Source organism: Oncorhynchus tshawytscha, unplaced genomic scaffold (assembly GCF_018296145.1).
Source record: "Oncorhynchus tshawytscha isolate Ot180627B unplaced genomic scaffold, Otsh_v2.0 Un_contig_388_pilon_pilon, whole genome shotgun sequence".
NCBI lineage: Eukaryota > Metazoa > Chordata > Actinopteri > Salmoniformes > Salmonidae > Oncorhynchus > Oncorhynchus tshawytscha.
Genome location: NW_024609827.1, coordinates 407501 through 435000, shown reverse-complemented (window position 1 = coordinate 435000; position 27500 = coordinate 407501). Strand labels below are relative to the sequence as shown.

Below are 27500 nucleotides of genomic sequence, written 5' to 3'. Positions count from 1 at the left end.
AGTGTTGTATAGTAGAGTGTTGTATAGTAGAGTGGTGTATAGTAGAGTGTTGTATAGTAGAGTGTTGTATAGTGTTGTATAGTAGAGTGTTGTATAGTATAGTAGAGTGTTGTATAGTAGAGTGTTGTATAGTAGAGTGTTGTATAGTAGAGTGTTGTATAGTAGAGTGTTGTATAGTAGAGTGTTGTATAGTATAGTGTTGTATAGTAGAGTGTTGTATAGTAGAGTGCTGTATAGTGTTGTATAGTAGAGTGTTGTATAGTATAGTGTTGTATAGTAGAGTGTTGTATAGTAGAGTGTTGTATAGTGTTGTATAGTAGAGTGTTGTATAGTATAGTGTTGTATAGTAGAGTGTTGTATAGTAGAGTGTTGTATAGTGTTGTATAGTAGAGTGTTGTATAGTATAGTAGAGTGTTGTATAGTAGAGTGTTGTATAGTAGAGTGTTGTATAGTAGAGTGTTGTATAGTGTTGTATAGTAGAGTGTTGTATAGTATAGTGTTGTATAGTAGAGTGTTGTATAGTATAGTGTTGTATAGTAGAGTGTTGTATAGTAGAGTGTTGTATAGTAGAGTGTTGTATAGTAGAGTGTTGTAGAGTGTTGTATAGTAGAGTGCTGTATAGTGTTGTATAGTAGAGTGTTGTATAGTATAGTAGAGTGTTGTATAGTAGAGTGTTGTATAGTGTTGTATAGTATAGTGTTGTATAGTAGAGTGTTGTATAGTAGAGTGTTGTATAGTGTTGTATAGTAGAGTGTTGTATAGTAGAGTGTTGTATAGTAGTGTTGTATAGTAGAGTGTTGTATAGTATAGTGTTGTATAGTAGAGTGTTGTATAGTATAGTAGAGTGTTGTATAGTAGAGTGTTGTATAGTAGAGTGTTGTATAGTAGAGTGTTGTATAGTAGAGTGTTGTATAGTAGAGTGCTGTATAGTGTTGTATAGTAGAGTGTTGTATAGTATAGTAGAGTGTTGTATAGTAGAGTGTTGTATAGTGTTGTATAGTATAGTGTTGTATAGTAGAGTGTTGTATAGTAGAGTGTTGTATAGTGTTGTATAGTAGAGTGTTGTATAGTAGAGTGTTGTATAGTAGTGTTGTATAGTAGAGTGTTGTATAGTAGAGTGTTGTATAGTATAGTGTTGTATAGTATAGTGTTGTATAGTAGAGTGTTGTATAGTAGAGTGTTGTATAGTAGAGTGTTGTATAGTAGAGTGTTGTATAGTAGAGTGTTGTATAGTAGAGTGTTGTATAGTGTTGTATAGTAAAGTGTTGTATAGTAGAGTGTTGTATAGTAGAGTGTTGTATAGTGTTGTATTGTAGAGTGTTGTATAGTAGGGTGTTGTATAGTAGAGTGTTGTATTGTGTTGTATAGTATAGTGTTGTATAGTATAGTGTTGTATAGTATAGTGTTGTATAGTATAGTGTTGTATAGTGTTGTATTGTAGAGTGTTGTATAGTATAGTGTTGTATAGTAGAGTGTTGTAAAGTAGAGTGTTATATAGTGTTGTATAGTATAGTGTTGTATAGTATAGTGTTGTATAGTATAGTGTTGTATAGTATAGTGTTGTATAGTATAGTGTTGTATAGTGTTGTATAGTAGAGTGTTGTATAGTAGAGTATTGTATAGTAGAGTGTTGTATAGTAGAGTGTTGTATAGTAGAGTGTTGTATAGTATAGTGTTGTATAGTGTTGTATAGTAGAGTGTTGTATAGTAGAGTGTTGTATAGTAGAGTGTTGTATAGTGTTGTATAGTAGAGTGTTGTATAGTAGAGTGTTGTATAGTAGAGTGTGGTATTGTATAGTGTTGTATAGTAGAGTGTTGTATAGTAGAGTGTTGTATAGTAGAGTGTTGTATAGTGTTGTATAGTAGAGTGTTGTATAGTATAGTAGAGTGTTGTAGAGTATAGTAGAGTGTTGTATAGTAGAGTGTTGTATAGTAGAGTGTTGTATTGTAGAGTGTTGTATAGTAGAGTGTTGTATAGTAGAGTGTTGTATAGTAGAGTGTTGTATAGTAGAGTGTTGTATAGTAGAGTGTTGTATAGTAGAGTGTTGTATAGTAGAGTGTTGTATAGTATAGTAGAGTGTTGTATAGTAGAGTGTTGTGTTGTATAGTAGAGTGTTGTATAGTAGAGTGTTGTATAGTAGAGTGTTGTATAGTAGAGTGTTGTATAGTGTTGTATAGTGTTGTATAGTAGAGTGTTGTATAGTAGAGTGTTGTATAGTGTTGTATCGTTGAGTGTTGTATAGTGTTGTATAGTGTTGTATAGTATAGTGTTGTATAGTAGAGTGTTGTATAGTGTTGTATAGTAGAGTGTTGTATAGTAGAGTGTTGTATAGTGTTGTATAGTAGAGTGTTGTATAGTAGAGTGTTGTAGAGCGTTGTATCGTTGAGTGTTGTATAGTGTTGTATAGTGTTGTATAGTATAGTGTTGTATAGTGTTGTATAGTAGAGTGTTGTATAGTGTTGTATAGTAGAGTGTTGTATAGTGTTGTATAGTAGAGTGTTGTATAGTAGAGTGTTGTATAGTGTTGTATAGTAGAGTGTTGTATAGTAGAGTGTTGTATAGTGTTGTATAGTAGAGTGTTGTATAGTAGAGTGTTGTAGAGTGTTGTATAGTAGAGTGTTGTATAGTAGAGTGTTGTGTTGTATAGTAGAGTGTTGTATAGTAGTTGTAGTGTTGTATAGTAGAGTGTTGTATAGTAGAGTGTTGTATAGTATAGTAGAGTGTTGTATAGTATAGTAGAGTGTTGTATAGTAGAGTGTTGTATAGTAGAGTGTTGTATAGTAGAGTGCTGTATAGTGTTGTATAGTAGAGTGTTGTATAGTATAGTAGAGTGTTGTATAGTATAGTGTTGTATAGTATAGTGTTGTGTAGTAGAGTGTTGTGTAGTAGAGTGGTGTATAGTGTTGTGTAGTAGAGTGTTGTGTAGTAGAGTGTTGTATAGTGTTGTATAGTAAAGTGTTGTATAGTAGAGTGTTGTATAGTAGAGTGTTGTATAGTAGAGTGTTGTATAGTGTTGTATAGTAGAGTGTTGTATAGTGTTGTATAGTAAAGTGTTGTATAGTAGAGTGTTGTATAGTAGAGTGTTGTATAGTAGAGTGTTGTATAGTGTTGTATAGTAGAGTGTTGTATAGTAAAGTGTTGTATAGTAGAGTGTTGTATAGTAGAGTGTTGTATAGTGTTGTATTGTAGAGTGTTGTATAGTGTTGTATAGTAAAGTGTTGTATAGTAGAGTGTTGTATAGTGTTGTATGGTATAGTGTTGTATAGTAGAGTGTTGTATAGTAGAGTGTTGTATAGTGTTGTATAGTGTTGTATAGTAGAGTGTTGTATAGTATATAGTAGTGTTGTATAGTGTTGTATAGTAGAGTGTTGTATAAGTTGTATAGTAGAGTATTGTATAGTAGTATAGTAGAGTGTTGTATAGTGTTGTATAGTAGAGTGTTGTATAGTAGTTTGTATAGTAGAGTGTTGTAGAGTATTTGTATAGTGTTGTATAGTAGTGTGTATGTATAGTAGAGTTGTATAGTAGAGTGTTGTATAGTAGAGTGTTGTATAGTGTTGTATAGTAGAGTGTTGTATAGTGTTGTATAGTAGAGTGTTGTATAGTAGAGTGTTGTATAGTAGAGTGTTGTATAGTATAGTGTTGTATAGTATAGTGTTGTATAGTAGAGTGTTGTATAGTAGAGTGTTGTATAGTAGTTTGTATAGTAGAGTGTTGTATAGTAGAGTGTTGTATAGTATAGTAGAGTGTTGTATAGTAGAGTGTTGTATAGTGTTGTATAGTAGAGTGTTGTATAGTAGAGTGTTGTATAGTAGTATAGTTGTATAGTGTTGTATAGTAGAGTGTTGTATAGTAGAGTGTTGTATAGTGTTGTATAGTGTTGTATAGTAGAGTGTTGTATAGTAGAGTGTTGTATAGTGTTGTATAGTAGTGTTGTATAGTGTTGTATAGTAGAGTTTGTATAGTGTTGTTGTATAGTAGAGTGTTGTATAGTAGAGTGTTGTATAGTAGAGTGTTGTATAGTGTTGTATAGTAGAGTGTTGTATAGTAGAGTTTGTATAGTATAGTGTTGTATAGTGTTGTATAGTGTTGTATAGTGTTGTATAGTAGAGTGTTGTATATAGTGTTGTATAGTGTTGTATAGTAGAGTGTTGTATAGTATAGTATAGTAGTATAGTGTTGTATAGTGTTGTATAGTGTTGTATAGTAGTATAGTGTTGTATAGTTGTATAGTAGAGTGTTTGTAGTGTTGTATAGTAGAGTGTTGTATAGTAGAGTGTTGTATAGTATAGTAGTGTTGTATAGTAGAGTGTTGTATAGTAGAGTGTTGTAGAGTGTTGTATAGTAGAGTGTTGTATAGTAGAGTGTTGTATAGTAGAGTGTTGTATAGTAGAGTGTTGTATAGTATAGTGTTGTATAGTAGAGTGTTGTATAGTATAGTGTTGTATAGTAGTATAGTAGAGTGTTGTATAGTAGAGTGTTGTATAGTAGTTTGTATAGTAGAGTGTTGTATAGTAGTATAGTGTTGTATAGTGTTGTATAGTAGAGTGTTGTATAGTGTTGTATAGTAGAGTGTTGTATAGTATAGTAGTGTTGTATAGTATTAGTGTTGTATAGTAGAGTGTTGTATAGTATAGTTTGTATAGTAGAGTGTTGTATAGTAGAGTGTTGTATAGTAGAGTGTTGTATAGTATAGTGTTGTATAGTAGAGTGTTGTATAGTATAGTGTTGTATAGTATAGTGTTGTATAGTATAGTGTTGTATAGTAGAGTATTGTATAGTAGAGTGTTGTATAGTAGAGTATTGTATAGTAGAGTGTTGTATAGTAGAGTGTTGTATAGTAGAGTGTTGTATAGTATAGTGTTGTATAGTGTTGTATAGTAGAGTGTTGTATAGTAGAGTGTTGTATAGTAGAGTGTTGTATAGTGTTGTATAGTAGAGTGTTGTATAGTAGAGTGTTGTATAGTAGAGTGTGGTATTGTATAGTGTTGTATAGTAGAGTGTTGTATAGTAGAGTGTTGTATAGTAGAGTGTTGTATAGTGTTGTATAGTAGAGTGTTGTATAGTATAGTATAGAGTGTTGTATAGTATAGTAGAGTGTGTTGTATAGTAGAGTGTTGTATAGTAGAGTGTTGTATAGTAGAGTGTTGTATAGTAGAGTGTTGTATAGTAGAGTGTTGTATAGTAGAGTGTTGTATAGTAGAGTGTTGTATAGTAGAGTGTTGTATAGTAGAGTGTTGTATAGTAGAGTGTTGTATAGTATAGTAGAGTGTTGTATAGTAGAGTATTGTATAGTAGAGTGTTGTATAGTAGAGTGTTGTATAGTAGAGTGTTGTATAGTAGAGTGTTGTATAGTAGAGTGTTGTATAGTGTTTGTATAGTAGAGTGTTGTATAGTAGAGTGTTGTATAGTAGAGTGTTGTATAGTAGAGTGTTGTATAGTGTTTGTATAGTGTTGTATAGTATAGTGTTGTATAGTAGAGTGTTGTATAGTGTTTGTATAGTAGAGTGTTGTATAGTAGAGTGTTGTATAGTGTTGTATAGTAGAGTGTTGTATAGTAGAGTGTTGTATAGAGTGTTGTATAGTAGAGTGTTGTATAGTATTGTATAGTGTTGTATAGTATAGTGTTGTATAGTGTTGTATAGTAGAGTGTTAGTATAGTGTTGTATAGTAGAGTGTTGTATAGTGTTGTATAGTAGAGTGTTGTATAGTAGAGTGTTGTATAGTGTTGTATAGTAGAGTGTTGTATAGTAGAGTGTTGTATAGTGTTGTATAGTAGAGTGTTGTATAGTAGAGTGTTGTAGAGTGTTGTATAGTAGAGTGTTGTATAGTAGAGTGTTGTGTTGTATAGTAGAGTGTTGTATAGTAGAGTGTTGTATTGTAGAGTGTTGTATAGTAGAGTGTTGTATAGTATAGTAGAGTGTTGTATAGTATAGTAGAGTGTTGTATAGTAGAGTGTTGTATAGTAGAGTGTTGTATAGTAGAGTGCTGTATAGTGTTGTATAGTAGAGTGTTGTATAGTATAGTAGAGTGTTGTATAGTATAGTGTTGTATAGTATAGTGTTGTGTAGTAGAGTGTTGTGTAGTAGAGTGGTGTATAGTGTTGTGTAGTAGAGTGTTGTGTAGTAGAGTGTTGTATAGTGTTGTATAGTAAAGTGTTGTATAGTAGAGTGTTGTATAGTAGAGTGTTGTATAGTAGAGTGTTGTTGTATAGTGTTGTATAGTAGAGTGTTGTATAGTGTTGTATAGTAGAGTGTTGTATAGTAGAGTGTTGTATAGTAGAGTGTTGTATAGTAGAGTGTTGTATAGTAGAGTGTTGTATAGTAGAAGTGTTGTATAGTATAGTGTTGTATAGTGTTGTATAGTATAGTTTGTATAGTAGAGTGTTGTATAGTGTTGTATAGTAAAGTTTGTATAGTAGAGTGTTGTATAGTAGAGTGTTGTATAGTAGAGTGTTGTATAGTAGAGTGTTGTATAGTGTTGTATTGTAGAGTGTTGTATAGTATTGTATAGTATAGTGTTGTATAGTAGAGTGTTGTATAGTAGTATAGTATAGTGTTGTATAGTAGAGTGTTGTATAGTAGAGTGTTGTATAGTATTGTATAGTATTGTATAGTATAGTAGTGTTGTATAGTATAGTGTTGTATAGTGTTGTATAGTAGAATGTTGTAAAGTGTTGTATAGTAGAGTATTGTATAGTGTATAGTAGAGTGTTGTATAGTGTTGTATAGTAGAGTGTTGTATAGTGTTGTATAGTAGAGTGTTGTATAGTATTTGTATAGTGTTGTATAGTAGTGTTGTTAGTGTTGTATAGTAGAGTGTTGTATAGTAGAGTGTTGTATAGTAGAGTGTTGTATAGTATAGTAGAGTGTTGTATAGTAGTATAGTAAAGTGTTGTATAGTAGAGTGTTGTATAGTAGAGTGTTGTATAGTAGAATGTTGTATAGTGTTGTATAGTAGAGTGTTGTATAGTAGAGTGTTGTATAGTAGAGTGTTGTATAGTAGAGTGTTGTATAGTAGAGTGTTGTATAGTAGAGTGTTGTATAGTGTTGTATAGTAAAGTGTTGTATAGTAGAGTGTTGTATAGTAGTGTTGTATGGTATAGTGTTGTATAGTAGTTGTATAGTATGTTGTATAGTATAGTGTTGTATAGTATTGTATAGTGTTGTATAGTAGAGTGTTGTATAGTATAGTGTTGTATAGTGTTGTAGAGTAGAATGTTGTAAAGTGTTGTATAGTAGAGTATTGTATAGTGGGGTATAGTAGAGTGTTGTATAGTGTTGTATAGTAGAGTGTTGTATAGTGTTGTATAGTAGAGTGTTGTAGAGTTTTGTATAGTGTTGTATAGTAGAGTGTTGTATAGTGTTGTATAGTAGAGTGTTGTATAGTAGAGTTTTGTATAGTGTTGTATAGTAGAGTGTTGTATTGTGTTGTATAGTAGAGTGTTGTATAGTGTTGTATAGTGTTGTATAGTAGAGTGTTGTATAGTAGAGTGTTGTATAGTGTTGTATAGTGTTGTATTGTAGAGTGTTGTATAGTGTTGTATAGTGTTGTATAGTAGAGTGTTGTATAGTAGAGTGTTGTATAGTGTTGTGTGGTGTTGTATAGTAGAGTGTTGTATAGTAGAGTGTTGTAGAGTGTTGTATAGTAGAGTGTTGTATAGTGTTGTATAGTGTTGTATAGTGTTGTATAGTGTTGTATAGTGTTGTATAGTAGAGTGTTGTATAGTAGAGTGTTGTATAGTGTTGTATAGTAGAGTGTTGTATAGTAGAGTGTTGTATAGTAGAGTGTTGTATAGTAGAGTGTTGTATAGTAGAGTGTTGTATAGTAGAGTGTTGTATAGAGTGTTGTAGTGTTTGTATAGTAGAGTGTTGTATAGTAGAGTGTTGTATAGTAGAGTGTTGTATAGTATAGTGTTGTATAGTAGAGTGTTGTATAGTAGAGTGTTGTATAGTAGAGTGTTGTATAGTAGAGTGTTGTATAGTGTTGTATAGTAGAGTGTTGTAAGTGTTGTATAGTGTTGTATAGTGTTGTATAGTAGAGTGTTGTATAGTAGTTGTATAGTAGAGTGTTGTATAGTAGAGTGTTGTATAGTGTTGTGTTGTATAGTAGAGTGTTGTATAGTGTTGTATAGTAGAGTGTTGTATAGTAGAGTGTTGTATAGTAGAGTGTTGTATAGTAGAGTGTTGTATAGTAGAGTGTTGTATAGTAGAGTGTTGTATAGTAGAGTGTTGTATAGTAGAGTGTTGTATAGTAGAGTGTTGTATAGTGTTGTATAGTAGAGTGTTAGTATAGTAGAGTGTTGTATAGTAGTGTTGTATAGTAGAGTGTTGTATAGTAGAGTGTTGTATAGTAGAGTGTTGTATAGTGTTGTATAGCAGAGTGTTGTATAGTGTTGTATAGTAGAGTGTTGTATAGTGTTGTATAGTAGAGTGTTGTATAGTAGATAGTGTTGTATAGTAGAGTGTTGTATAGTAGTTGTTTGTATAGTAGAGTAGAGTGTTGTATAGTGTTGTATAGTAGAGTGTTGTATAGTGAGTATAATAGAGTGTTGTATAGTGTTGTATAGTAGAGTGTTGTAGAGGTGTTGTATAGTAGAGTGTTGTATAGTGTTGTATAGTAGAGTGTTGTATAGTAGAGTGTTGTATAGTGTTGTATAATGTTGTATAGTAGAGTGTTGTATGTTGTATTGTGTTGTATAGTAGAGTGTTGTGTAGTGTTGTATAGTAGATTGTTGTATTGTGTTGTATAGTAGAGTGTTGTATAGTGTTGTATAGTAGAGTGTTGTATAGTAGAGTGTTGTATAGTATTGTGTTGTATAGTAGAGTGTTGTATAGTAGAGTGTTGTATAGTAGAGTGTTGTATAGTGTTGTATAGTATTGTATAGTAGAGTGTTGTATAGTGTTGTATAGTAGAGTGTTGTATAGTAGAGTGTTGTATAGTGTTGTATAGTATTGTAGAGTGTTGTATAGTAGAGTGTTGTATAGTGTTGTATAGTAGAGTGTTGTATAGTAGAGTGTTGTATAGTATAGTGTTGTATAGTAGAGTGTTGTATAGTGTTGTATAGTACAGTGTTGTATTGTAGAGTGTTGTATAGTACAGTGTTGTATAGTATAGTGTTGTATAGTAGAGTGTTGTGTAGTGTTGTATAGTAGAGTGTTATATAGTGTTGTATAGTAGAGTGTTGTATAGTAGAGTGTTGTATATTAGAGTGTTGTATAGTGTTGTATGGTATAGTGTTGTATAGTAGAGTGTTGTATAGTATAGTGTTGTAGAGTAGAGTGTTGTAGAGGGTTGTATAGTAGAGTGTTGTATAGTAGAGTGTTGTATAGTAGAGTGTTGTATAGTGTTGTATAGTAGAGTGTTGTATAGTATAGTGTTGTATAGTAGAGTGTTGTAGAGTAGAGTGTTGTATAGTATAGTGTTGTATAGTAGAGTGTTGTATAGTGTTGTATAGTAGAGGGTTGTATAGTAGAGTGTTGTATAGTGTTGTATAGTAGAGTGTTGTATAGTATTGTATAGTAGAGGTTGTATAGTAGAGTGTTGTATAGTGTTGTATAGTAGAGTGTTGTATAGTGTTGTATAGTAGAGTGTTGTATAGTAGAGTGTTGTATAGTAGAGTGTTGTATAGTAGAGTGTTGTATAGTAGAGTGTTGTATAGTAGAGTGTTGTATAGTATAGTGTTGTATAGTAGAGTGTTGTATAGTGGGGTATAGTAGAGTGTTGTATAGTAGAGTGTTGTATAGTGTTGTATAGTAGAGTGTTGTAAAGTGTTGTATAGTGTTGTATAGTGTTGTATAGTAGAGTGTTGTATAGTATAGTAGAGTGTTGTATAGTAGTTGTGTTGTATAGTAGAGTGTTGTATAGTGTTGTATAGTAGAGTGTTGTATAGTAGAGTGTTGTATAGTAGAGTGTTGTATAGTAGAGTGTTGTATAGTAGAGTGTTGTATAGTAGAGTGTTGTATAGTATAGTAGAGTGTTGTATAGTATAGTAGAGTGTTGTATAGTAGAGTGTTGTATAGTAGAGTGTTGTATAGTAGAGTGTTGTATAGTGTTGTATAGTAGAGTGTTGTATAGTATAGTAGAGTGTTGTATAGCGTTGTATAGTAGAGTGTTGTAGAGTAGTGTTGTATAGTAGAGTGTTGTATAGTGTTGTGTAGTATAGTGTTGTATAGTAGAGTGTTGTATAGTAGAGTGTTGTATAGTGTTGTATAGTAGATAGTGTTGTATAGTGTTGTATAATAGAGTGTTGTATAGTGTTGTAGAGTAGAGTGTTGTAGAGGGTTGTATAGTAGAGTGTTGTATAGTAGAGTGTTGTATAGTAGAGTGTTGTAGAGTGTTGTATTGTGTTGTATAGTAGAGTGTTGTGTAGTGTTGTATAGTAGATTGTTGTATTGTGTTGTATAGTAGAGTGTTGTATAGTGTTGTATAGTAGAGTGTTGTATAGTAGAGTGTTGTATAGTGTTGTATAGTAGAGTGTTGTATAGTAGAGTGTTGTATAGTAGAGGGTTGTATAGTGTTGTATTGTAGAGTGTTGTATAGTAGAGTGTTGTATAGTATAGTGTTGTATAGTAGAGTGTTGTGTAGTGTTGTATAGTAGAGTGTTATATAGTGTTGTATAGTAGAGTGTTGTATAGTAGAGTGTTGTATATTAGAGTGTTGTATAGTGTTGTATGGTATAGTGTTGTATAGTAGAGTGTTGTATAGTATAGTGTTGTATAGTGTTGTATAGTAGAGTGTTGTATAGTGTTGTATAGTAGAGTGTTGTATAGAGTGTTGTATAGTAGTGTTGTATAGTATAGTGTTGTATAGTAGAGTGTTGTATAGTATAGTGTTGTATAGTATAGTGTTGTATAGTATAGTGTTGTATAGTAGAGTGTTGTATAGTGTTGTATAGTAGAGGGTTGTATAGTAGAGTGTTGTATAGTGTTGTATAGTAGAGTGTTGTATAGTATAGTGTTGTATAGTAGAGTGTTGTATAGTAGAGTGTTGTATAGTGGAGTATAGTAGAGTGTTGTATAGTAGAGTGTTGTATAGTAGAGTGTTGTATAGTGTTGTATAGTAGAGTGTTGTATAGTAAAGTGTTGTATAGTAGAGTGTTGTATAGTAGAGTGTTGTATAGTGTTGTATTGTAGAGTGTTGTATAGTGTTGTATAGTAAAGTGTTGTATAGTAGAGTGTTGTATAGTGTTGTATGGTATAGTGTTGTATAGTAGAGTGTTGTATAGTATAGTGTTGTATAGTGTTGTATAGTGTTGTATAGTAGAGTGTTGTATAGTATAGTGTTGTATAGTGTTGTAGAGTAGAATGTTGTAAAGGGTTGTATAGTAGAGTATTGTATAGTGGGGTATAGTAGAGTGTTGTATAGTGTTGTATAGTAGAGTGTTGTATAGTGTTGTATAGTAGAGTGTTGTAGAGTTTTGTATAGTGTTGTATAGTAGAGTGTTGTATAGTGTTGTATAGTAGAGTGTTGTATAGTAGAGTGTTGTATAGTGTTGTATAGTAGAGTGTTGTATAGTGTTGTATAGTAAAGTGTTGTATAGTAGAGTGTTGTATAGTAGAGTGTTGTATAGTAGAGTGTTGTATAGTGTTGTATAGTAGAGTGTTGTATAGTAGAGTGTTGTATAGTAGAGTGTTGTATAGTAGAGTGTTGTATAGTAGAGTGTTGTATAGTGTTGTATAGTAAAGTGTTGTATAGTAGAGTGTTGTATAGTGTTGTATGGTATAGTGTTGTATAGTAGAGTGTTGTATAGTATAGTGTTGTATAGTGTTGTATAGTGTTGTATAGTAGAGTGTTGTATAGTATAGTGTTGTATAGTGTTGTAGAGTAGAATGTTGTAAAGGGTTGTATAGTAGAGTATTGTATAGTGGGGTATAGTAGAGTGTTGTATAGTGTTGTATAGTAGAGTGTTGTATAGTGTTGTATAGTAGAGTGTTGTAGAGTTTTGTATAGTGTTGTATAGTAGAGTGTTGTATAGTGTTGTATAGTAGAGTGTTGTATAGTAGAGTTTTGTATAGTGTTGTATAGTAGAGTGTTGTATAGTGTTGTATAGTAGAGTGTTGTATTGTGTTGTATAGTAGAGTGTTGTATAGTGTTGTATAGTGTTGTATAGTAGAGTGTTGTATAGTAGTGAGTGTTGTATAGTGTTGTATAGTGTTGTATAGTAGAGTGTTGTATAGTGTTGTATAGTGTTGTATAGTAGAGTGTTGTATAGTAGAGTGTTGTATAGTGTTGTGTGGTGTTGTATAGTAGAGTGTTGTATAGTAGAGTGTTGTAGAGTGTTGTATAGTAGAGTGTTGTATAGTGTTGTATAGTGTTGTATAGTGTTGTATAGTGTTGTATAGTGTTGTATAGTAGAGTGTTGTATAGTGTTGTAGAGTGTTGTATTGTGTTGTATAGTAGAGTGTTGTATAGTAGAGTGTTGTATAGTGTTGTGTTGTATAGTAGAGTGTTGTATAGTAGAGGGTTGTAGAGTGTTGTATTGTAGAGTGTTGTATAGTAGAGTGTTGTATAGTAGAGTGTTGTATAGTAGAGTGTTGTATAGTATAGTGTTGTATAGTAGAGTGTTGTATAGTGGGGTATAGTAGAGTGTTGTATAGTAGAGTGTTGTATAGTGTTGTATAGTAGAGTGTTGTAAAGTGTTGTATAGTGTTGTATAGTGTTGTATAGTAGAGTGTTGTATAGTGTTGTATAGTAGAGTGTTGTATAGTAGAGTGTTGTATAGTGTTGTGTTGTATAGTAGAGTGTTGTATAGTGTTGTATAGTAGAGTGTTGTATAGTAGAGTGTTGTATAGTAGAGTGTTGTATAGTAGAGTGTTGTATAGTAGAGTGTTGTATAGTAGAGTGTTGTATAGTAGAGTGTTGTATAGTAGAGTGTTGTATAGTAGAGTGTTGTATAGTGTTGTATAGTAGAGTGGTGCATAGTATAGTAGAGTGTTGTATAGTAGAGTGTTGTAGAGTGTTGTATAGTAGAGTGTTGTATAGTGTTGTATAGCAGAGTGTTGTATAGTGTTGTATAGCAGAGTGTTGTATAGTGTTGTATAGCAGAGTGTTGTATAGTGTTGTATAGTAGAGTGTTGTATAGTAGAGTGTTGTATAGTGTTGTATTGTAGAGTGTTGTAGAGTAGAGTGTTGTATAGTGTTGTATAGTAGAGTGTTGTATAGTGGAGTATAATAGAGTGTTGTATAGTGTTGTAGAGTAGAGTGTTGTAGAGGGTTGTATAGTAGAGTGTTGTATAGTGGGGTATAGTAGAGTGTTGTATAGTAGAGTGTTGTATAGTGTTGTGTAATGTTGTATAGTAGAGTGTTGTAGAGTGTTGTATTGTGTTGTATAGTAGAGTGTTGTGTAGTGTTGTATAGTAGATTGTTGTATTGTGTTGTATAGTAGAGTGGTGTATAGTGTTGTATAGTAGAGTGTTGTATAGTAGAGTGTTGTATAGTGTTGTATAGCGTTGTATTGTAGAGTGTTGTATAGTAGAGTGTTGTATAGTAGAGTGTTGTATAGTGTTGTATAGCATTGTATTGTAGAGTGTTGTATTGTGTTGTATAGTAGAGTGTTGTATAGTAGAGTGTTGTATAGTGTTGTATAGCGTTGTATTGTAGAGTGTTGTATAGTAGAGTGTTGTATAGTGTTGTATAGTAGAGTGTTGTATAGTAGAGTGTTGTATAGTATAGTGTTGTATAGTAGAGTGTTGTATAGTGTTGTATAGTACAGTGTTGTATTGTAGAGTGTTGTATAGTACAGTGTTGTATAGTATAGTGTTGTATAGTAGAGTGTTGTGTAGTGTTGTATAGTAGAGTGTTATATAGTGTTGTATAGTAGAGTGTTGTATAGTAGAGTGTTGTATATTAGAGTGTTGTATAGTGTTGTATAGCAGTATAGTGTTGTATAGTAGAGTGTTGTATAGTATAGTGTTGTATAGTAGAGTGTTGTATAGTGTTGTATAGTAGAGTGTTGTATAGTAGAGTGTTGTATAGTAGAGTGTTGTATAGTGTTGTATAGTAGAGTGTTGTATAGTATAGTGTTGTATAGTAGAGTGTTGTAGAGTAGAGTGTTGTATAGTATAGTGTTGTATAGTAGAGTGTTGTATAGTGTTGTATAGTAGAGGGTTGTATAGTAGAGTGTTGTATAGTGTTGTATAGTAGAGTGTTGTATAGTGTTGTATAGTAGAGGGTTGTATAGTAGAGTGTTGTATAGTGTTGTATAGTAGAGTGTTGTATAGTGTTGTATAGTAGAGTGTTGTATAGTAGAGTGTTGTATAGTAGAGTGTTGTATAGTAGAGTGTTGTATAGTAGAGTGTTGTATAGTAGAGTGTTGTATAGTATAGTGTTGTATAGTAGAGTGTTGTATAGTGGGGTATAGTAGAGTGTTGTATAGTAGAGTGTTGTATAGTGTTGTATAGTAGAGTGTTGTAAAGTGTTGTATAGTGTTGTATAGTGTTGTATAGTAGAGTGTTGTATAGTGTTGTATAGTAGAGTGTTGTATAGTGTTGTGTTGTATAGTAGAGTGTTGTATAGTGTTGTATAGTAGAGTGTTGTATAGTAGAGTGTTGTATAGTAGAGTGTTGTATAGTAGAGTGTTGTAGAGTAGAGTGTTGTATAGTAGAGTGTTGTATAGTATAGTAGAGTGTTGTATAGTATAGTAGAGTGTTGTATAGTAGAGTGTTGTATAGTAGAGTGTTGTATAGTAGAGTGTTGTATAGTGTTGTATAGTAGAGTGTTGTATAGTATAGTAGAGTGTTGTATAGCGTTGTATAGTAGAGTGTTGTAGAGTGTTGTATAGCAGAGTGTTGTATAGTGTTGTGTAGTATAGTGTTGTATTGTAGAGTGTTGTAGAGTAGAGTGTTGTATAGTGTTGTATAGTAGAGTGTTGTATAGTGTTGTATAATAGAGTGTTGTATAGTGTTGTAGAGTAGAGTGTTGTAGAGGGTTGTATAGTAGAGTGTTGTATAGTAGAGTGTTGTATAGTAGAGTGTTGTAGAGTGTTGTATTGTGTTGTATAGTAGAGTGTTGTGTAGTGTTGTATAGTAGATTGTTGTATTGTGTTGTATAGTAGAGTGTTGTATAGTGTTGTATAGTAGAGTGTTGTATAGTAGAGTGTTGTATAGTGTTGTATAGTAGAGTGTTGTATAGTAGAGTGTTGTATAGTAGAGGGTTGTATAGTGTTGTATTGTAGAGTGTTGTATAGTAGAGTGTTGTATAGTATAGTGTTGTATAGTAGAGTGTTGTGTAGTGTTGTATAGTAGAGTGTTATATAGTGTTGTATAGTAGAGTGTTGTATAGTAGAGTGTTGTATATTAGAGTGTTGTATAGTGTTGTATGGTATAGTGTTGTATAGTAGAGTGTTGTATAGTATAGTGTTGTATAGTGTTGTATAGTAGAGTGTTGTATAGTGTTGTATAGTAGAGTGTTGTAGAGTGTTGTATAGTAGAGTGTTGTATAGTGTTGTATAGTAGAGTGTTGTATAGTGTTGTATAGTATAGTGTTGTATAGTATAGTGTTGTATAGTAGAGTGTTGTATAGTGTTGTATAGTAGAGGGTTGTATAGTAGAGTGTTGTATAGTGTTGTATAGTAGAGTGTTGTATAGTATAGTGTTGTATAGTAGAGTGTTGTATAGTAGAGTGTTGTATAGTGGAGTATAGTAGAGTGTTGTATAGTAGAGTGTTGTATAGTAGAGTGTTGTATAGTAGAGTGTTGTATAGTAGAGTGTTGTATAGTAGAGTGTTGTATAGTAGAGTGTTGTATAGGGTTGTGTAGTGTTGTATAGTAGAGTGTTGTGTAGTAGAGTGTTGTATAGTAGAGTGTTGTATAGTAGAGTGTTGTATAGTGTTGTATAGTAGAGTGTTGTATAGTAGAGTGTTGTATAGTAGAGTGTTGTATAGTAGAGTGTTGTATAGTGTTGTATAGTGTTGTGTAGTGTTGTATAGTAGAGTGGTGTATAGTGTTGTATAGTAGAGTGTTGTATAGTGTTGTATAGTGTTGTATAGTAGAGTGTTGTGTAGTAGAGTGTTGTATAGTAGAGTGTTGTATAGTATAGTGTTGTATAGTATAGTGTTGTATAGTGTTGTAGAGTGTTGTATAGTAGAGTGTTGTATAGTAGAGTGTTGTATAGTAGAGTGTTGTATAGTAGAGTGTTGTATAGTAGAGTGTTGTATAGTAGAGTGTTGTATAGTGTTGTATAGTAGAGTGTTGTATAGTGTTGTATAGTGTTGTATAGTAGAGTGTTGTGTAGTAGAGTGTTGTATAGTAGAGTGTTGTATAGTATAGTGTTGTATAGTATAGTGTTGTATAGTGTTGTATAGTGTTGTATAGTAGAGTGTTGTATAGTAGAGTGTTGTATAGTAGAGTGTTGTATAGTAGAGTGTTGTATAGTAGAGTGTTGTATAGTGTTGTATAGTAGAGTGTTGTATAGTGTTGTATAGTAGAGTGTTGTATAGTAGAGTGTTGTATAGTAGAGTGTTGTATAGTAGAGTGTTGTATAGTAGAGTGTTGTATAGTGTTGTATAGTAGAGTGTTGTATAGTGTTGTATATTCGAGTGTTGTATATTAGAGTGTTGTATAGTAGAGTGTTGTATAGTGTTGTATAGTAGAGTGTTGTATAGTGTTGTATAGTAGAGTGTTGTATAGTAGAGTGTTGTATAGTAGAGTGTTGTATAGTAGAGTGTTGTATAGTAGAGTGTTGTATAGTAGAGTGTTGTATAGTGTTGTATAGTAGAGTGTTGTATAGTGTTGTATAGTAGAGTGTTGTATAGTAGAGTGTTGTATAGTAGAGTGTTGTATAGTAGAGTGTTGTATAGTAGAGTGTTGTATAGTAGAGTGTTGTATAGTAGAGTGTTGTATAGTAGAGTGTTGTATAGTAGAGTGTTGTATAGTAGAGTGTTGTATAGTGTTGTATAGTAGAGTGTTGTATATTCGAGTGTTGTATAGTAGAGTGTTGTATAGTGTTGTATAGTATAGTGTTGTATAGTAGAGTGTTGTATAGTAGAGTGTTGTATAGTGTTGTATAGTAGAGTGTTGTATAGTAGAGTGTTGTATAGTAGAGTGTTGTATAGTAGAGTGTTGTATAGTGTTGTATAGTGTTGTATAGTGTTGTATAGTAGAGTGTTGTATAGTGTTGTATAGTAGAGTGTTGTATCGTAGAGTGTTGTATAGTAGAGTGTTGTATAGTAGAGTGTTGTATAGTAGAGTGTTGTATAGTGTTGTATAGTGTTGTATAGTGTTGTATAGTGTTGTATAGTAGAGTGTTGTATAGTAGAGTGTTGTATAGTGTTGTATAGTATAGTGTTGTATAGTAGAGTGTTGTATAGTAGAGTGTTGTATAGTGTTGTATAGTAGAGTGTTGTATAGTGTTGTATAGTAGAGTGTTGTATAGTGTTGTATAGTATAGTGTTGTATAGTATAGTGTTGTATATTCGAGTGTTGTATAGTAGAGTGTTGTGTTGTAATGAGTTCAAACTTGGTTTCATTAGACCAGAGAATCTTGTTTCTCATGGTTCTGAGAGTCCTTTAGGTGCCATTTGGCCAACTCCAATTGGGCTGTCATGTGCTTTTTACTGAGTAATTGGCTTTTTGGTACCCTTCCCCAGATCTGTGCCTCGACACAATCCTGTCTCGGAGCTCTACGGACAATTTGTTCGACGTCATGGTTTTGTTTTTGCTCTGTCATTCATTGTCAACTGTGGGACCTTAAATAGACAGGCGTGTGTCTTTCAAAATCATGTCAAATCAATGTCATTTACCACAAGTGGATTAAAAATAAGTTGTAGAAACATCTCAAGGATGATCAATGGAAACAGGATGCACCTGAGCTCAATTTCAAGTCTCATACCAAAGGGTCTGAATAGTTATGTAAATAATGTATGTATGTTTTTTTTATGTTTAATACATTTGCAAAAAGATCTAAAATCCAAATCTTTTGCTTTGTTGTTATGGGGTATTGTGTGTAAATTGATGAAGAAAAATGTATTTAATAAATTTTTGAATTAGTCTGTAACAAAATGTGGAAAAGGGGAAGGAGTCTGTCAAACATAGTGGTTTAGATGTGGATGTAGACATTAAACTCTCGTCTGACTCGGCCTCTCTCTCTTCACCCTCTCACCCCTCTGCAACGTCTGCATCACCCTTTCATCCCTGTCATTCCTCACCCCTCTTTCCCTCACTCACCCCCCTCTCTTTTTACCTCACCTTTCTCTAGCCTCTCCAATCCATGGAAACATGAGCAACTGTACCCAGTTCTCCCCTTGACCTCACACTCTCCTTCCTCTCTCCCCCACATACCCCTCCTCTCCCTCTTCCTCCTCTCTCCCCCGCATAGCCCTCCTCACCCTCTTCCTCCTCTCTCCCCCAAATACCCCTCCTCTTCCTCCTCTCTCCCCCACATATCCCTCCTCTCCCTCTTCCTCCTCTCTCCCCCACATACCCCTCCTCACCCTCTCCTTCATCTATCCCCCACATACCCCTCCTCCACACCCCTCTTCAAAACTACCCCTTATCCCTCTGTGTCCTTCCTCTGACACATCTAACTCTTCTTCTCTCTCTTCAGCCTCTCTGATCAAAGGGAACAGAAACAACTGCACCCAGTTCTCCAGGAACCTGGACTGGCTGGTCAGCAAGCTGGAGAGACTGGAGTCCTCATCAGGTATACTGGATTTCATAGAGTTAACATTAACATATTGGGTATGGAATTGTTTGTTCATGTTGTCAAATGCCTTTATTGCGAGCTAATTTGGGGCTGCATGCATCTAGTGTAAGTTAGCCTGAGGCATGACATGTACTGTAAGCAGTTATAGTGCTGTAATCAAGGAGTCATAGCCTGTTGTATACTCTAATGTCCCAGTCCCAATAGCGTGTTGTAATAAACAAAAATGTTCCACTCAGGTATCCTGCAGATTCTCCACTATATCCTGAAAGTCTCCTGATTCAATTGTATTCTACTCCACTCTAGGTATCCTGGAGGTTCTCCACTGCATCCTGATAGAGTCTCCTGAAGCTCTGAACATCATCCAGAGAGGACACATCAAGTCCATCATCTCCCTGCTCTACAAACACGGACGCAACCACAAGGTCAGCAAAACAACACATTACTGGTTTTCTAATAAACTCATTCTAAACATTCTAAACGAATTTTAAACACATTCTAAACACATTCTAAATGTTCTAAACACATTCTAAATGTTCTAAACACATTCTAAATGTTCTAAACACATTCTAAATGTTCTAAACACATTCTAAATGTTCTAAACACATTCTAAAAGTTCTAAACACATTCTAAATGTTCTAAACACATTCTAAATGTTCTAAACACATTCTAAATGTTCTAAACACATTCTAAATGTTCTAAACACATTCTAAAAGTTCTAAACACATTCTAAATGTTCTAAACACATTCTAAATGTTATAAACACATTCTAAATGTTATAAACACATTCTAAATGTTCTAAACTCATTCTAAATGTTCTAAACACATTCTAAATGTTCTAAACACATTCTAAATGTTCTAAACACATTCTAAATGTTAGAACCACATTCTAAATGTTAGAACCACATTCTAAATGTTATAAACACATTCTAAATGTTACAAACTCATTCTAAATGTTATAACCACATTCTAAACTCATTCGAAATGTTATAACCACATTCTAAATGTTCTAAACTCATTCAGAATTTTCTAAACTCATTCTAAATGTTCTAAACTCATTCTAAATGTTAGAACCACATTCTAAATGTTCTAAACACATTCTAAATGTTCTAAACACATTCTAAATGTTCTAAACACATTCTAAATGTTCTAAACACATTCTAAATGTTAGAACCACATTCTAAATGTTAGAACCACATTCTAAATGTTATAAACACATTCTAAATGTTATAAACTCATTCGAAATGTTATAACCACATTCTAAACTCATTCGAAATGTTAGAACCACATTCTAAATGTTCTAAACTCATTCTAAATGTTCTAAACTCATTCTAAACATTCTAAACGTTCTAAACACATTCTAAATGTTCTAAACTCATTCTAAATGTTCTAAACACATTCTAAACGTTCTAAACACATTCTAAATGTTCTAAACACATTCTAAACATTCTAAACACATTCTAATATTCTAAACACATTCTAAATGTTCTAAACACATTCTAAATGTTCTAAACACATTCTAAATGTTCTAAACACATTCTAAACATTCTAAACACATTCTAATATTCTAAACACATTCTAAATGTTCTAAACACATTATAAACATTATAAACACATTCTAAATGTTCTAAACACATTCTAAACATTCTAAACACATTCTAAATGTTCTAAACACATTCTAAACATTCTAAACACATTCTAATATTCTAAACACATTCTAAATGTTCTAAACACATTCTAAACACATTCTAATATTCTAAACACATTGTAAACACATTCTAAACGTTCTAAACTCAGAGGCATATATATTCAGTATGAGCAGTGCTTTGGCCTTTAACTTCTTTACTCTGAGGAGAGAGTAAACATGTATGTAAATATGTGGCTGTCACAGCTGTCAGCGTGGCAGCGTGATTTTAACAACAGCCTCGGGCTGCATATCACATTGTTTTAACATTCCTGCTACGTGTTTTACATGCAGTGTTAAACTTGTCACCCTGCTGGGTTAATTGGGTTAGCTGGGCATGCAGGAGCACACGCAGGGCCAGTTTGCATCCTGAATGGCATCTTATTCCCTATGTAATACACTACTTTTCACCAGAGCCTACAGTGTATGGGTTGGAAACCCAGTCTCGTAAACACCAGCTGTTGATCCATGCCATGGAATCTTATAGGCTTTTAACAACCAATAAAGACAAAGGGCATGCATGCCCCTCTAAGGGTTATTGGCATAGCATTGCTTACCCACCCAGGGAGGTAATGAAGTGTCTGTTTGTTGCTTAGCGGCATGTGTTATTGTTACACAGAACAAACCAGAGGATTATCACCTTCTGTGTTTATGTGTGAAGAGTTTTTCAGTGGTGTGACACACTTATAGGACAGAGAGAGACAGAGCCAGAGAGCCAGGGAGAGAGACAGAGAGAAAGAGACAGAGAGAGAGACAGAGACCGAGACAGAGACCGAGACCGAGAGAGACAAGATAGACAGAGACCGAGAGACAGAGAGAGACAGAGAGACAAGAGAGAGACAGAGCCAGAGAGCCAGGGAGAGAGACAGAGAGAGACAGAGAGAGAGAGACAGAGAGAGACAGAGAGAGAGACAGAGAGACAGAGAGACAGAGAGAGACACAGAGAGACAAGATAGACAGAGAGAGACCGAGAGACAGAGAGAGACAGAGAGACAAGAGAGACAGAGACCGAGAGACAGAGAAAGACAGAGAGAGCCAGGGAGAGAGACAGAGAGAGACATCAGAGACATCAGAGACAGAGACATCAGAGACATCAGAGACAGAGAGACAGAGAGAAAGAGACAGAGAGACAGAGAAAGACAGAGAGAGACAGAGAGAGAGACAGAGAGAAAGAGAGACACAGAGAAGAGATGAAGCTTCATCACATAAATAAAAGTGTGACCGGTTCCTAACACCCTATTCTGTCTGCCCTCTGGTACAGTGATGTCATGATGAAGTGTTGAGGCAGCGGATACCACAGCCCATAGGACTCTGTTCAAAAGATGTGCACATTGTCAGACAAGGGAGGATGTTAACACAAGTCAGAGGAATGTTCAAACCCTGATAACTTTATAAACAAACAGTCAATTCCAGATGCTTTATCATTGACCTCTGACCTTGCTTTGTTATCAGAAGATCACTGTAGAGAACAGGAGAGGTATAGAGGAATGTTTCAGTATGTGATGTCCACCTTTTGTTGTGTTGATGTCCTAGAAACAGGCCCATGGTTTTAATGAGTTCCTCTCAGTTCACCTTGACCGCACTCATATTCATCGGGTGTTCTTCCACACACGATCGCTTCCACATACACACACACACACTTCCACACAATAACCCCACACACACACACACACACACACACACACACACACACACACACACACACACACACACACACACACTTCCACACAATAACCCCACACACTTCCACACAATAACCCCACACACTTCCACACACACACACACACACAATAACACACACTTCCACACAACAACCCACACACACATATACACACACACACACACACACACACACACACACTTCCACACACACATACACACACACACACACACACACACACACACACACTTCCACACAATAACCCCACACACACACACACACACACACACACTTCCACACAATAACCCCACACACACACACACACACACACACACTTCACACACACACACACACACACACACACACACACACACACACACACACACACACACCCCACACACTTCCACACACACACACACACACACACTTCCACACAATAACCCCACACACTTCCACACACACACACACACACACTTCCACACAATAACCCCACACACTTCCACACACTTCCACACACACACACACACACACACACACACTTCCACACAATAACCCCACACACTTCCACACAACACACCCACACACACACACACTTCCACACACACACACACACTTCCACACACACACACACACACACACACACACACACACACACACACACACACACACACACACACACACACACTTCCACACAATAACCCCAAATGGGTCATCCTGAAGACTGTCAGTGCCTCCCTTTTATCCATTCTTTCTCAATCCCATTGTTTGTCTCTCCCCCTCCCTCCCTCTATCTGTCTAGATCCTGGACGTCCTGTGTTCTCTGTGTGTGTGTAATGGGGTGGCTGTGAGAGCCAATCAGAACCTCATCTGTGATCACCTGCTTCCCAAGAGAGACCTGCTCCTGCAGACACGATTGGTCAATGATGTTCAGAGGTAACAGGAAGTAGAAAGTGTTTGTAACTTTTTTTTTAAACTTATTTTGTACATAATGTTGCTGCTGCCATCATTTATGACTGAAAATAACTTCTGGACATCAGAACAGCGATTACTCACCACGAACTGGTAGAAGCTGTTTCCTTTAACGAGTCCAACGAGTCAGACGTGAAGGACATACTGCTTTCCCGGGAACAGGCCCAAATCCCTGTCATTTGTGTCAAGAGAAGACAGAGAAAAAAGGGGAGGAGGTCGGACTGCCTTCAGAGAATTCGTAGGCGAGCGAGTAAACCCCCACTGACATCTGTTCTATTGGCCAACGTGCAATCATTGGAAAATAAAATCAATGACCTACGAGCAAGATTAAACTACTAACGGGACATTAAAAACTGCAACATCTTATGTTTCAGTCGTGGCTGAACGACGACATGAACAACATACAGCTGGTAGGTTTTTACACTGTTTCGGCACAATACAACAGCAGCCTCTGGTAAAGACAAGGGGTGGAGGTCTATGTATATCTAAGGACGTCTCGAGGTTTAGCTCACCTGAGGTAGAGTATCTCATGATAAGCTGTAGACCATACTATCTACCTAGAGAGTTTTCACCTGTATTTTTCATAGCTGTCTACATACCACCACAGACCGATGCTGGTACTAAAACCACACTCAATGAGCTGTATACCCGTCACATTGTATAATGATAGGAGCCAGGCGCACAAATACAAAAATAGTTGTTTTTACATTTCTTTACCCAATATAGCCTACGTCATGGACATGACGGGGACGAAGCCCAAAACAAACACATATATATATCCAAACAAAGAGTGAGGTGTAAACCTCTAATAAATACACAGGACGAGACCCATAATAACAACACATGGAACGAGACCCGTAATAACAACACACAGGACGAGACCCGTAATAACAACACACGGGACGAGACCCATAATAACAACACACAGGACGAGACCCGTAATAACAACACACGGGACGAGACCCGTAATAACAACACACGGGACGAGACCCATAATAACAACACACAGGACGAGACCCGTAATAACAACACACGGGACGAGACCCATAATAACAACACACAGGACGAGACCCGTAATAACAACACACGGGACGAGACCCGTAATAACAATACACGGGACGAGACCCGTAATAACAATACACAGGACGAGATCTGTAATAACAAGACACAGGAACGAGACCCGTAATAACAACACACAGGACGAGACCCGTAATAAGTGCACACTAACACAGTAACACTTTAGCCGACACAACAAAGCACAGGTAATCACAAGACCAACGGACATGGAACAATAACCAACAAGGACAATGGGGAACAGAGGGCACATATATACACATACTACTCAGGTGGAACGGGAGCCAGGTGTGCACATATATACACATACTAATCAGGGGGAATGGGAACCAGGTGTGCACATATATACACATACTAATCAGGGGAATGGGAACCAGGTGTGCACATATATACACATACTAATCAGGGGAATGGGAACCAGGTGTGCACATATATACACATACTAATCAGGGGAATGGGAACCAGGTGTGCACATATATACACATACTAATCAGGGGGAATGGGAACCAGGTGTGCACATATATACATACTAATACACATACTAAATCAGGGGGGAATGGGAACACATACTAATCAGGTGTGCACATATATACACATACTAATCAGGGGAATGGGAACCAGGTGTGCACATATATACACATACTAATCAGGGGAATGGGAGCCAGGTGTGCACATATATACACATACTAATCAGGGGGAATGGGAGCCAGGTGTGCACATATATACACATACTAATCAGGGGGAATGGGAGCCAGGTGTGCACATATATACACATACTAATCAGGGGGAATGGGAGCCAGGTGTGCACATATATACACATACTAATCAGGGGGAATGGGAGCCAGGTGTGCACATATATAGTGGGGCAAAAAACGTATTTAGTCAGCCACCAATTGTGCAAGTTCTCCCACTTAAAAAGATGAGAGGCCTGTAATTTTCATCACATGTACACTTCAATGATGTAATCATTGTAATTTTTAGGTGTTTCCATTCTAATTCTATGATGTAATCATTGTAATTCTTAGGTGTTTTCATTCTAATTCTATGATGTAATCATTGTAATTCTTAGGTGTTTTCATTCTAATTCTTTGATTTAATCATTCTAATTCTATGATGTAATCATTCTAATTCTATGATGTAATCATTCTAATTCTATGATGTAATCATTCTAATTCTATGATGTAATCATTCTAATTCTTAGGTGTTTTCATTCTAACTCAATGTTATTCACTACAGCATGCCCTGGTTAGTGAACACCATTTGTAAAATAATTGAGTGCACCGTAACAGCAGGCAATTGGCTAGTTGCCACTGGGGGTGGTGGTGGGGGGTGGGGGGTGGGGGGGGTAATTACATTAGTCATAAATTCACTCTTGATTTGCAACTGCACGTGTCTTGCTTTCCAAATCAGTGTGATTAAATATATCTCAACACAGCTTTTCTGACTGCAATATAATAAAACATCAAACCTGGAATATAAATATGAATAATGTATAATCTATCTGGCTGTCTCACTGGGATTGTAAATGTGGATGTGTTTCTCCAGTATGAGGCCCAACATCTTCCTAGGAGTGGCGGAGGGTTCAGCCCAGTATAAGAAGTGGTACTTTGAGCTGATGATCGACCAGGTGAATATTACTCTTCTTACATTCCTTTGCCAATGTGTTTTGATTATTGTGTTTTAAATAGTGTTGCCAAGTCAAATATTTAAGATGTGTTTTGTCACTTGTCCAATGTCTCTCTCTCTCTGTCTGTCTACCTGTCTCTCTCTCTCTGTCTCTACTATCTCTCTCTGTCTGTCTACCTGTCTCTCTCTCTCTCTCTACTATCTCTCTGTGTCTGTCTACCTGTCTCTCTCTCTCTCTCTACTATCTCTCTGTGTCTGTCTACCTGTCTCTCTCTCTCTACTATCTCTACTATCTCTCTCTGTCTGTCTGTCTGTCTACCTGTCTCTCTGTCTCTACTATCGCTCTCTGTCTTTCTACCTGTCTCTCTCTCTCTCTCTCTGTGTCTCTACTATCTCTCTCTCTCTCTCTGTCTGTCTGTCTGTCTGTCTGTCTGTCTGTCTGTCTGTCTGTCTGTCTGTCTGTCTGTCTGTCTGTCTGTCTGTCTGTCTTCTGTCTACCTGTCTCTCTGTCTCTACTATCTCTCTCTGTCTTTCTACCTGTCTCTCTCTCTCTGTCTCTACTCTGTCTGTCTGTCTGTCTGTCTGTCTGTCTGTCTGTCTGTCTGTCTGTCTGTCTGTCTGTCTGTCTTTCTACCTGTCTCTCTGTCTCTACTATCTCTCTCTGTCTGTATGTCTACCTGTCTCTCTCTCTACTATCTCTCTGTGTCTTTCTACCTGTCTCTCTCTCTTTCTGCCTCTACTATCTCTCTCTGTCTGTCTCTGTCTGTCTGTCTGTCTGTCTGTCTGTCTGTCTGTCTGTCTGTCTGTCTGTCTGTCTGTCTGTCTCTACTATCTCTCTCTGTCTTTCTACCTGTCTCTCTCTCTCTCTCTGTCTCTACTATCTCTCTCTGTCTGTATGTCTACCTGTCTCTCTCTCTACTATCTCTCTGTGTCTTTCTACCTGTCTCTCTCTCTTTCTGCCTCTACTATCTCTCTCTGTCTGTCTCTGTCTGTCTGTCTGTCTGTCTGTCTGTCTGTCTGTCTGTCTGTCTGTCTGTCTGTATGTCTGTCTGTCTGTCTGTCTGTCTGTCTGTCTGTCTGTCTGTCTGTCTACCTGTCTGTCTGTCTGTCTGTCTCTCTCTCTCTCTCTCTCTCTCTGTCTCTACTATCTCTCTCTGTCTTTCTGTCTGTCTGTCTGTCTGTCTCTCTACTATCTCCCTCTGGCTGTCTGTCTGACTCTCTCTCTCTCTGTCTATGCCATCTCTCTCTGGCTGTCTGTCTGACTGTCTCTCTCTCTCTCTCTCTCTCTCTCTCTCTCTCTCTCTCTCTCTCTCTCTCTCTCTCTCTCTCTCTCTCTCAGGTGGACCACTATGTGACCAGTGAGCCATCTCACCTGCGTGTGGGATGGGCCTCCACTAAGGGTTACGCCCCCTACCCGGGGGCTGGAGAGGGCTGGGGGGGCAATGGGGTGGGGGATGACCTCTACTCATACAGCTTTGACGGACTCTACCTGTGGTCAGGTACGTCCTCTGAGGTTCTGAATGCTCACCTGTCCTGGTTTTACCCACAGTTCTTTCTGTGCCTTACACTGTTATTTTAATGTCACGTCGCAGCTTATACTGTATAAGTTCTCTGCCCTCGTGATGTGAAATACCACTGCTGTTTTGAGAGTTGGGCATTGAAATCCTGAGGTAATCGTTTTGTGGTCAAGAGGAAAAAGTAACAGTACATTAAAACCCTCAACCAACCTTTCCTCATCGGTCACCCTGACCCTTGTCTAAATAGGCCCAGACCCCACCCCACCCTCCCCCTGTTCCTTTTCATACAACCCCACTCAGCTCTTCGTTCTCCAAACATTTTGAACCCTAT

At 35.9% G+C, this 27500-nt stretch overlaps 1 protein-coding gene across 1 annotated transcript in view; it reads left to right on the top strand.

The window, feature by feature from the left end:
* Positions 1-27500, top strand: part of ryr3 (ryanodine receptor 3) — a 268014-nt gene that overhangs the window by 80134 nt on the left and 160380 nt on the right. Inside the window, 5 exon segments of the mRNA XM_042319182.1 lie at positions 18544-18639; positions 18946-19064; positions 22783-22916; positions 25572-25653; positions 26992-27151. Of these exon segments, the coding sequence (XP_042175116.1) occupies positions 18544-18639; positions 18946-19064; positions 22783-22916; positions 25572-25653; positions 26992-27151 (591 nt within the window).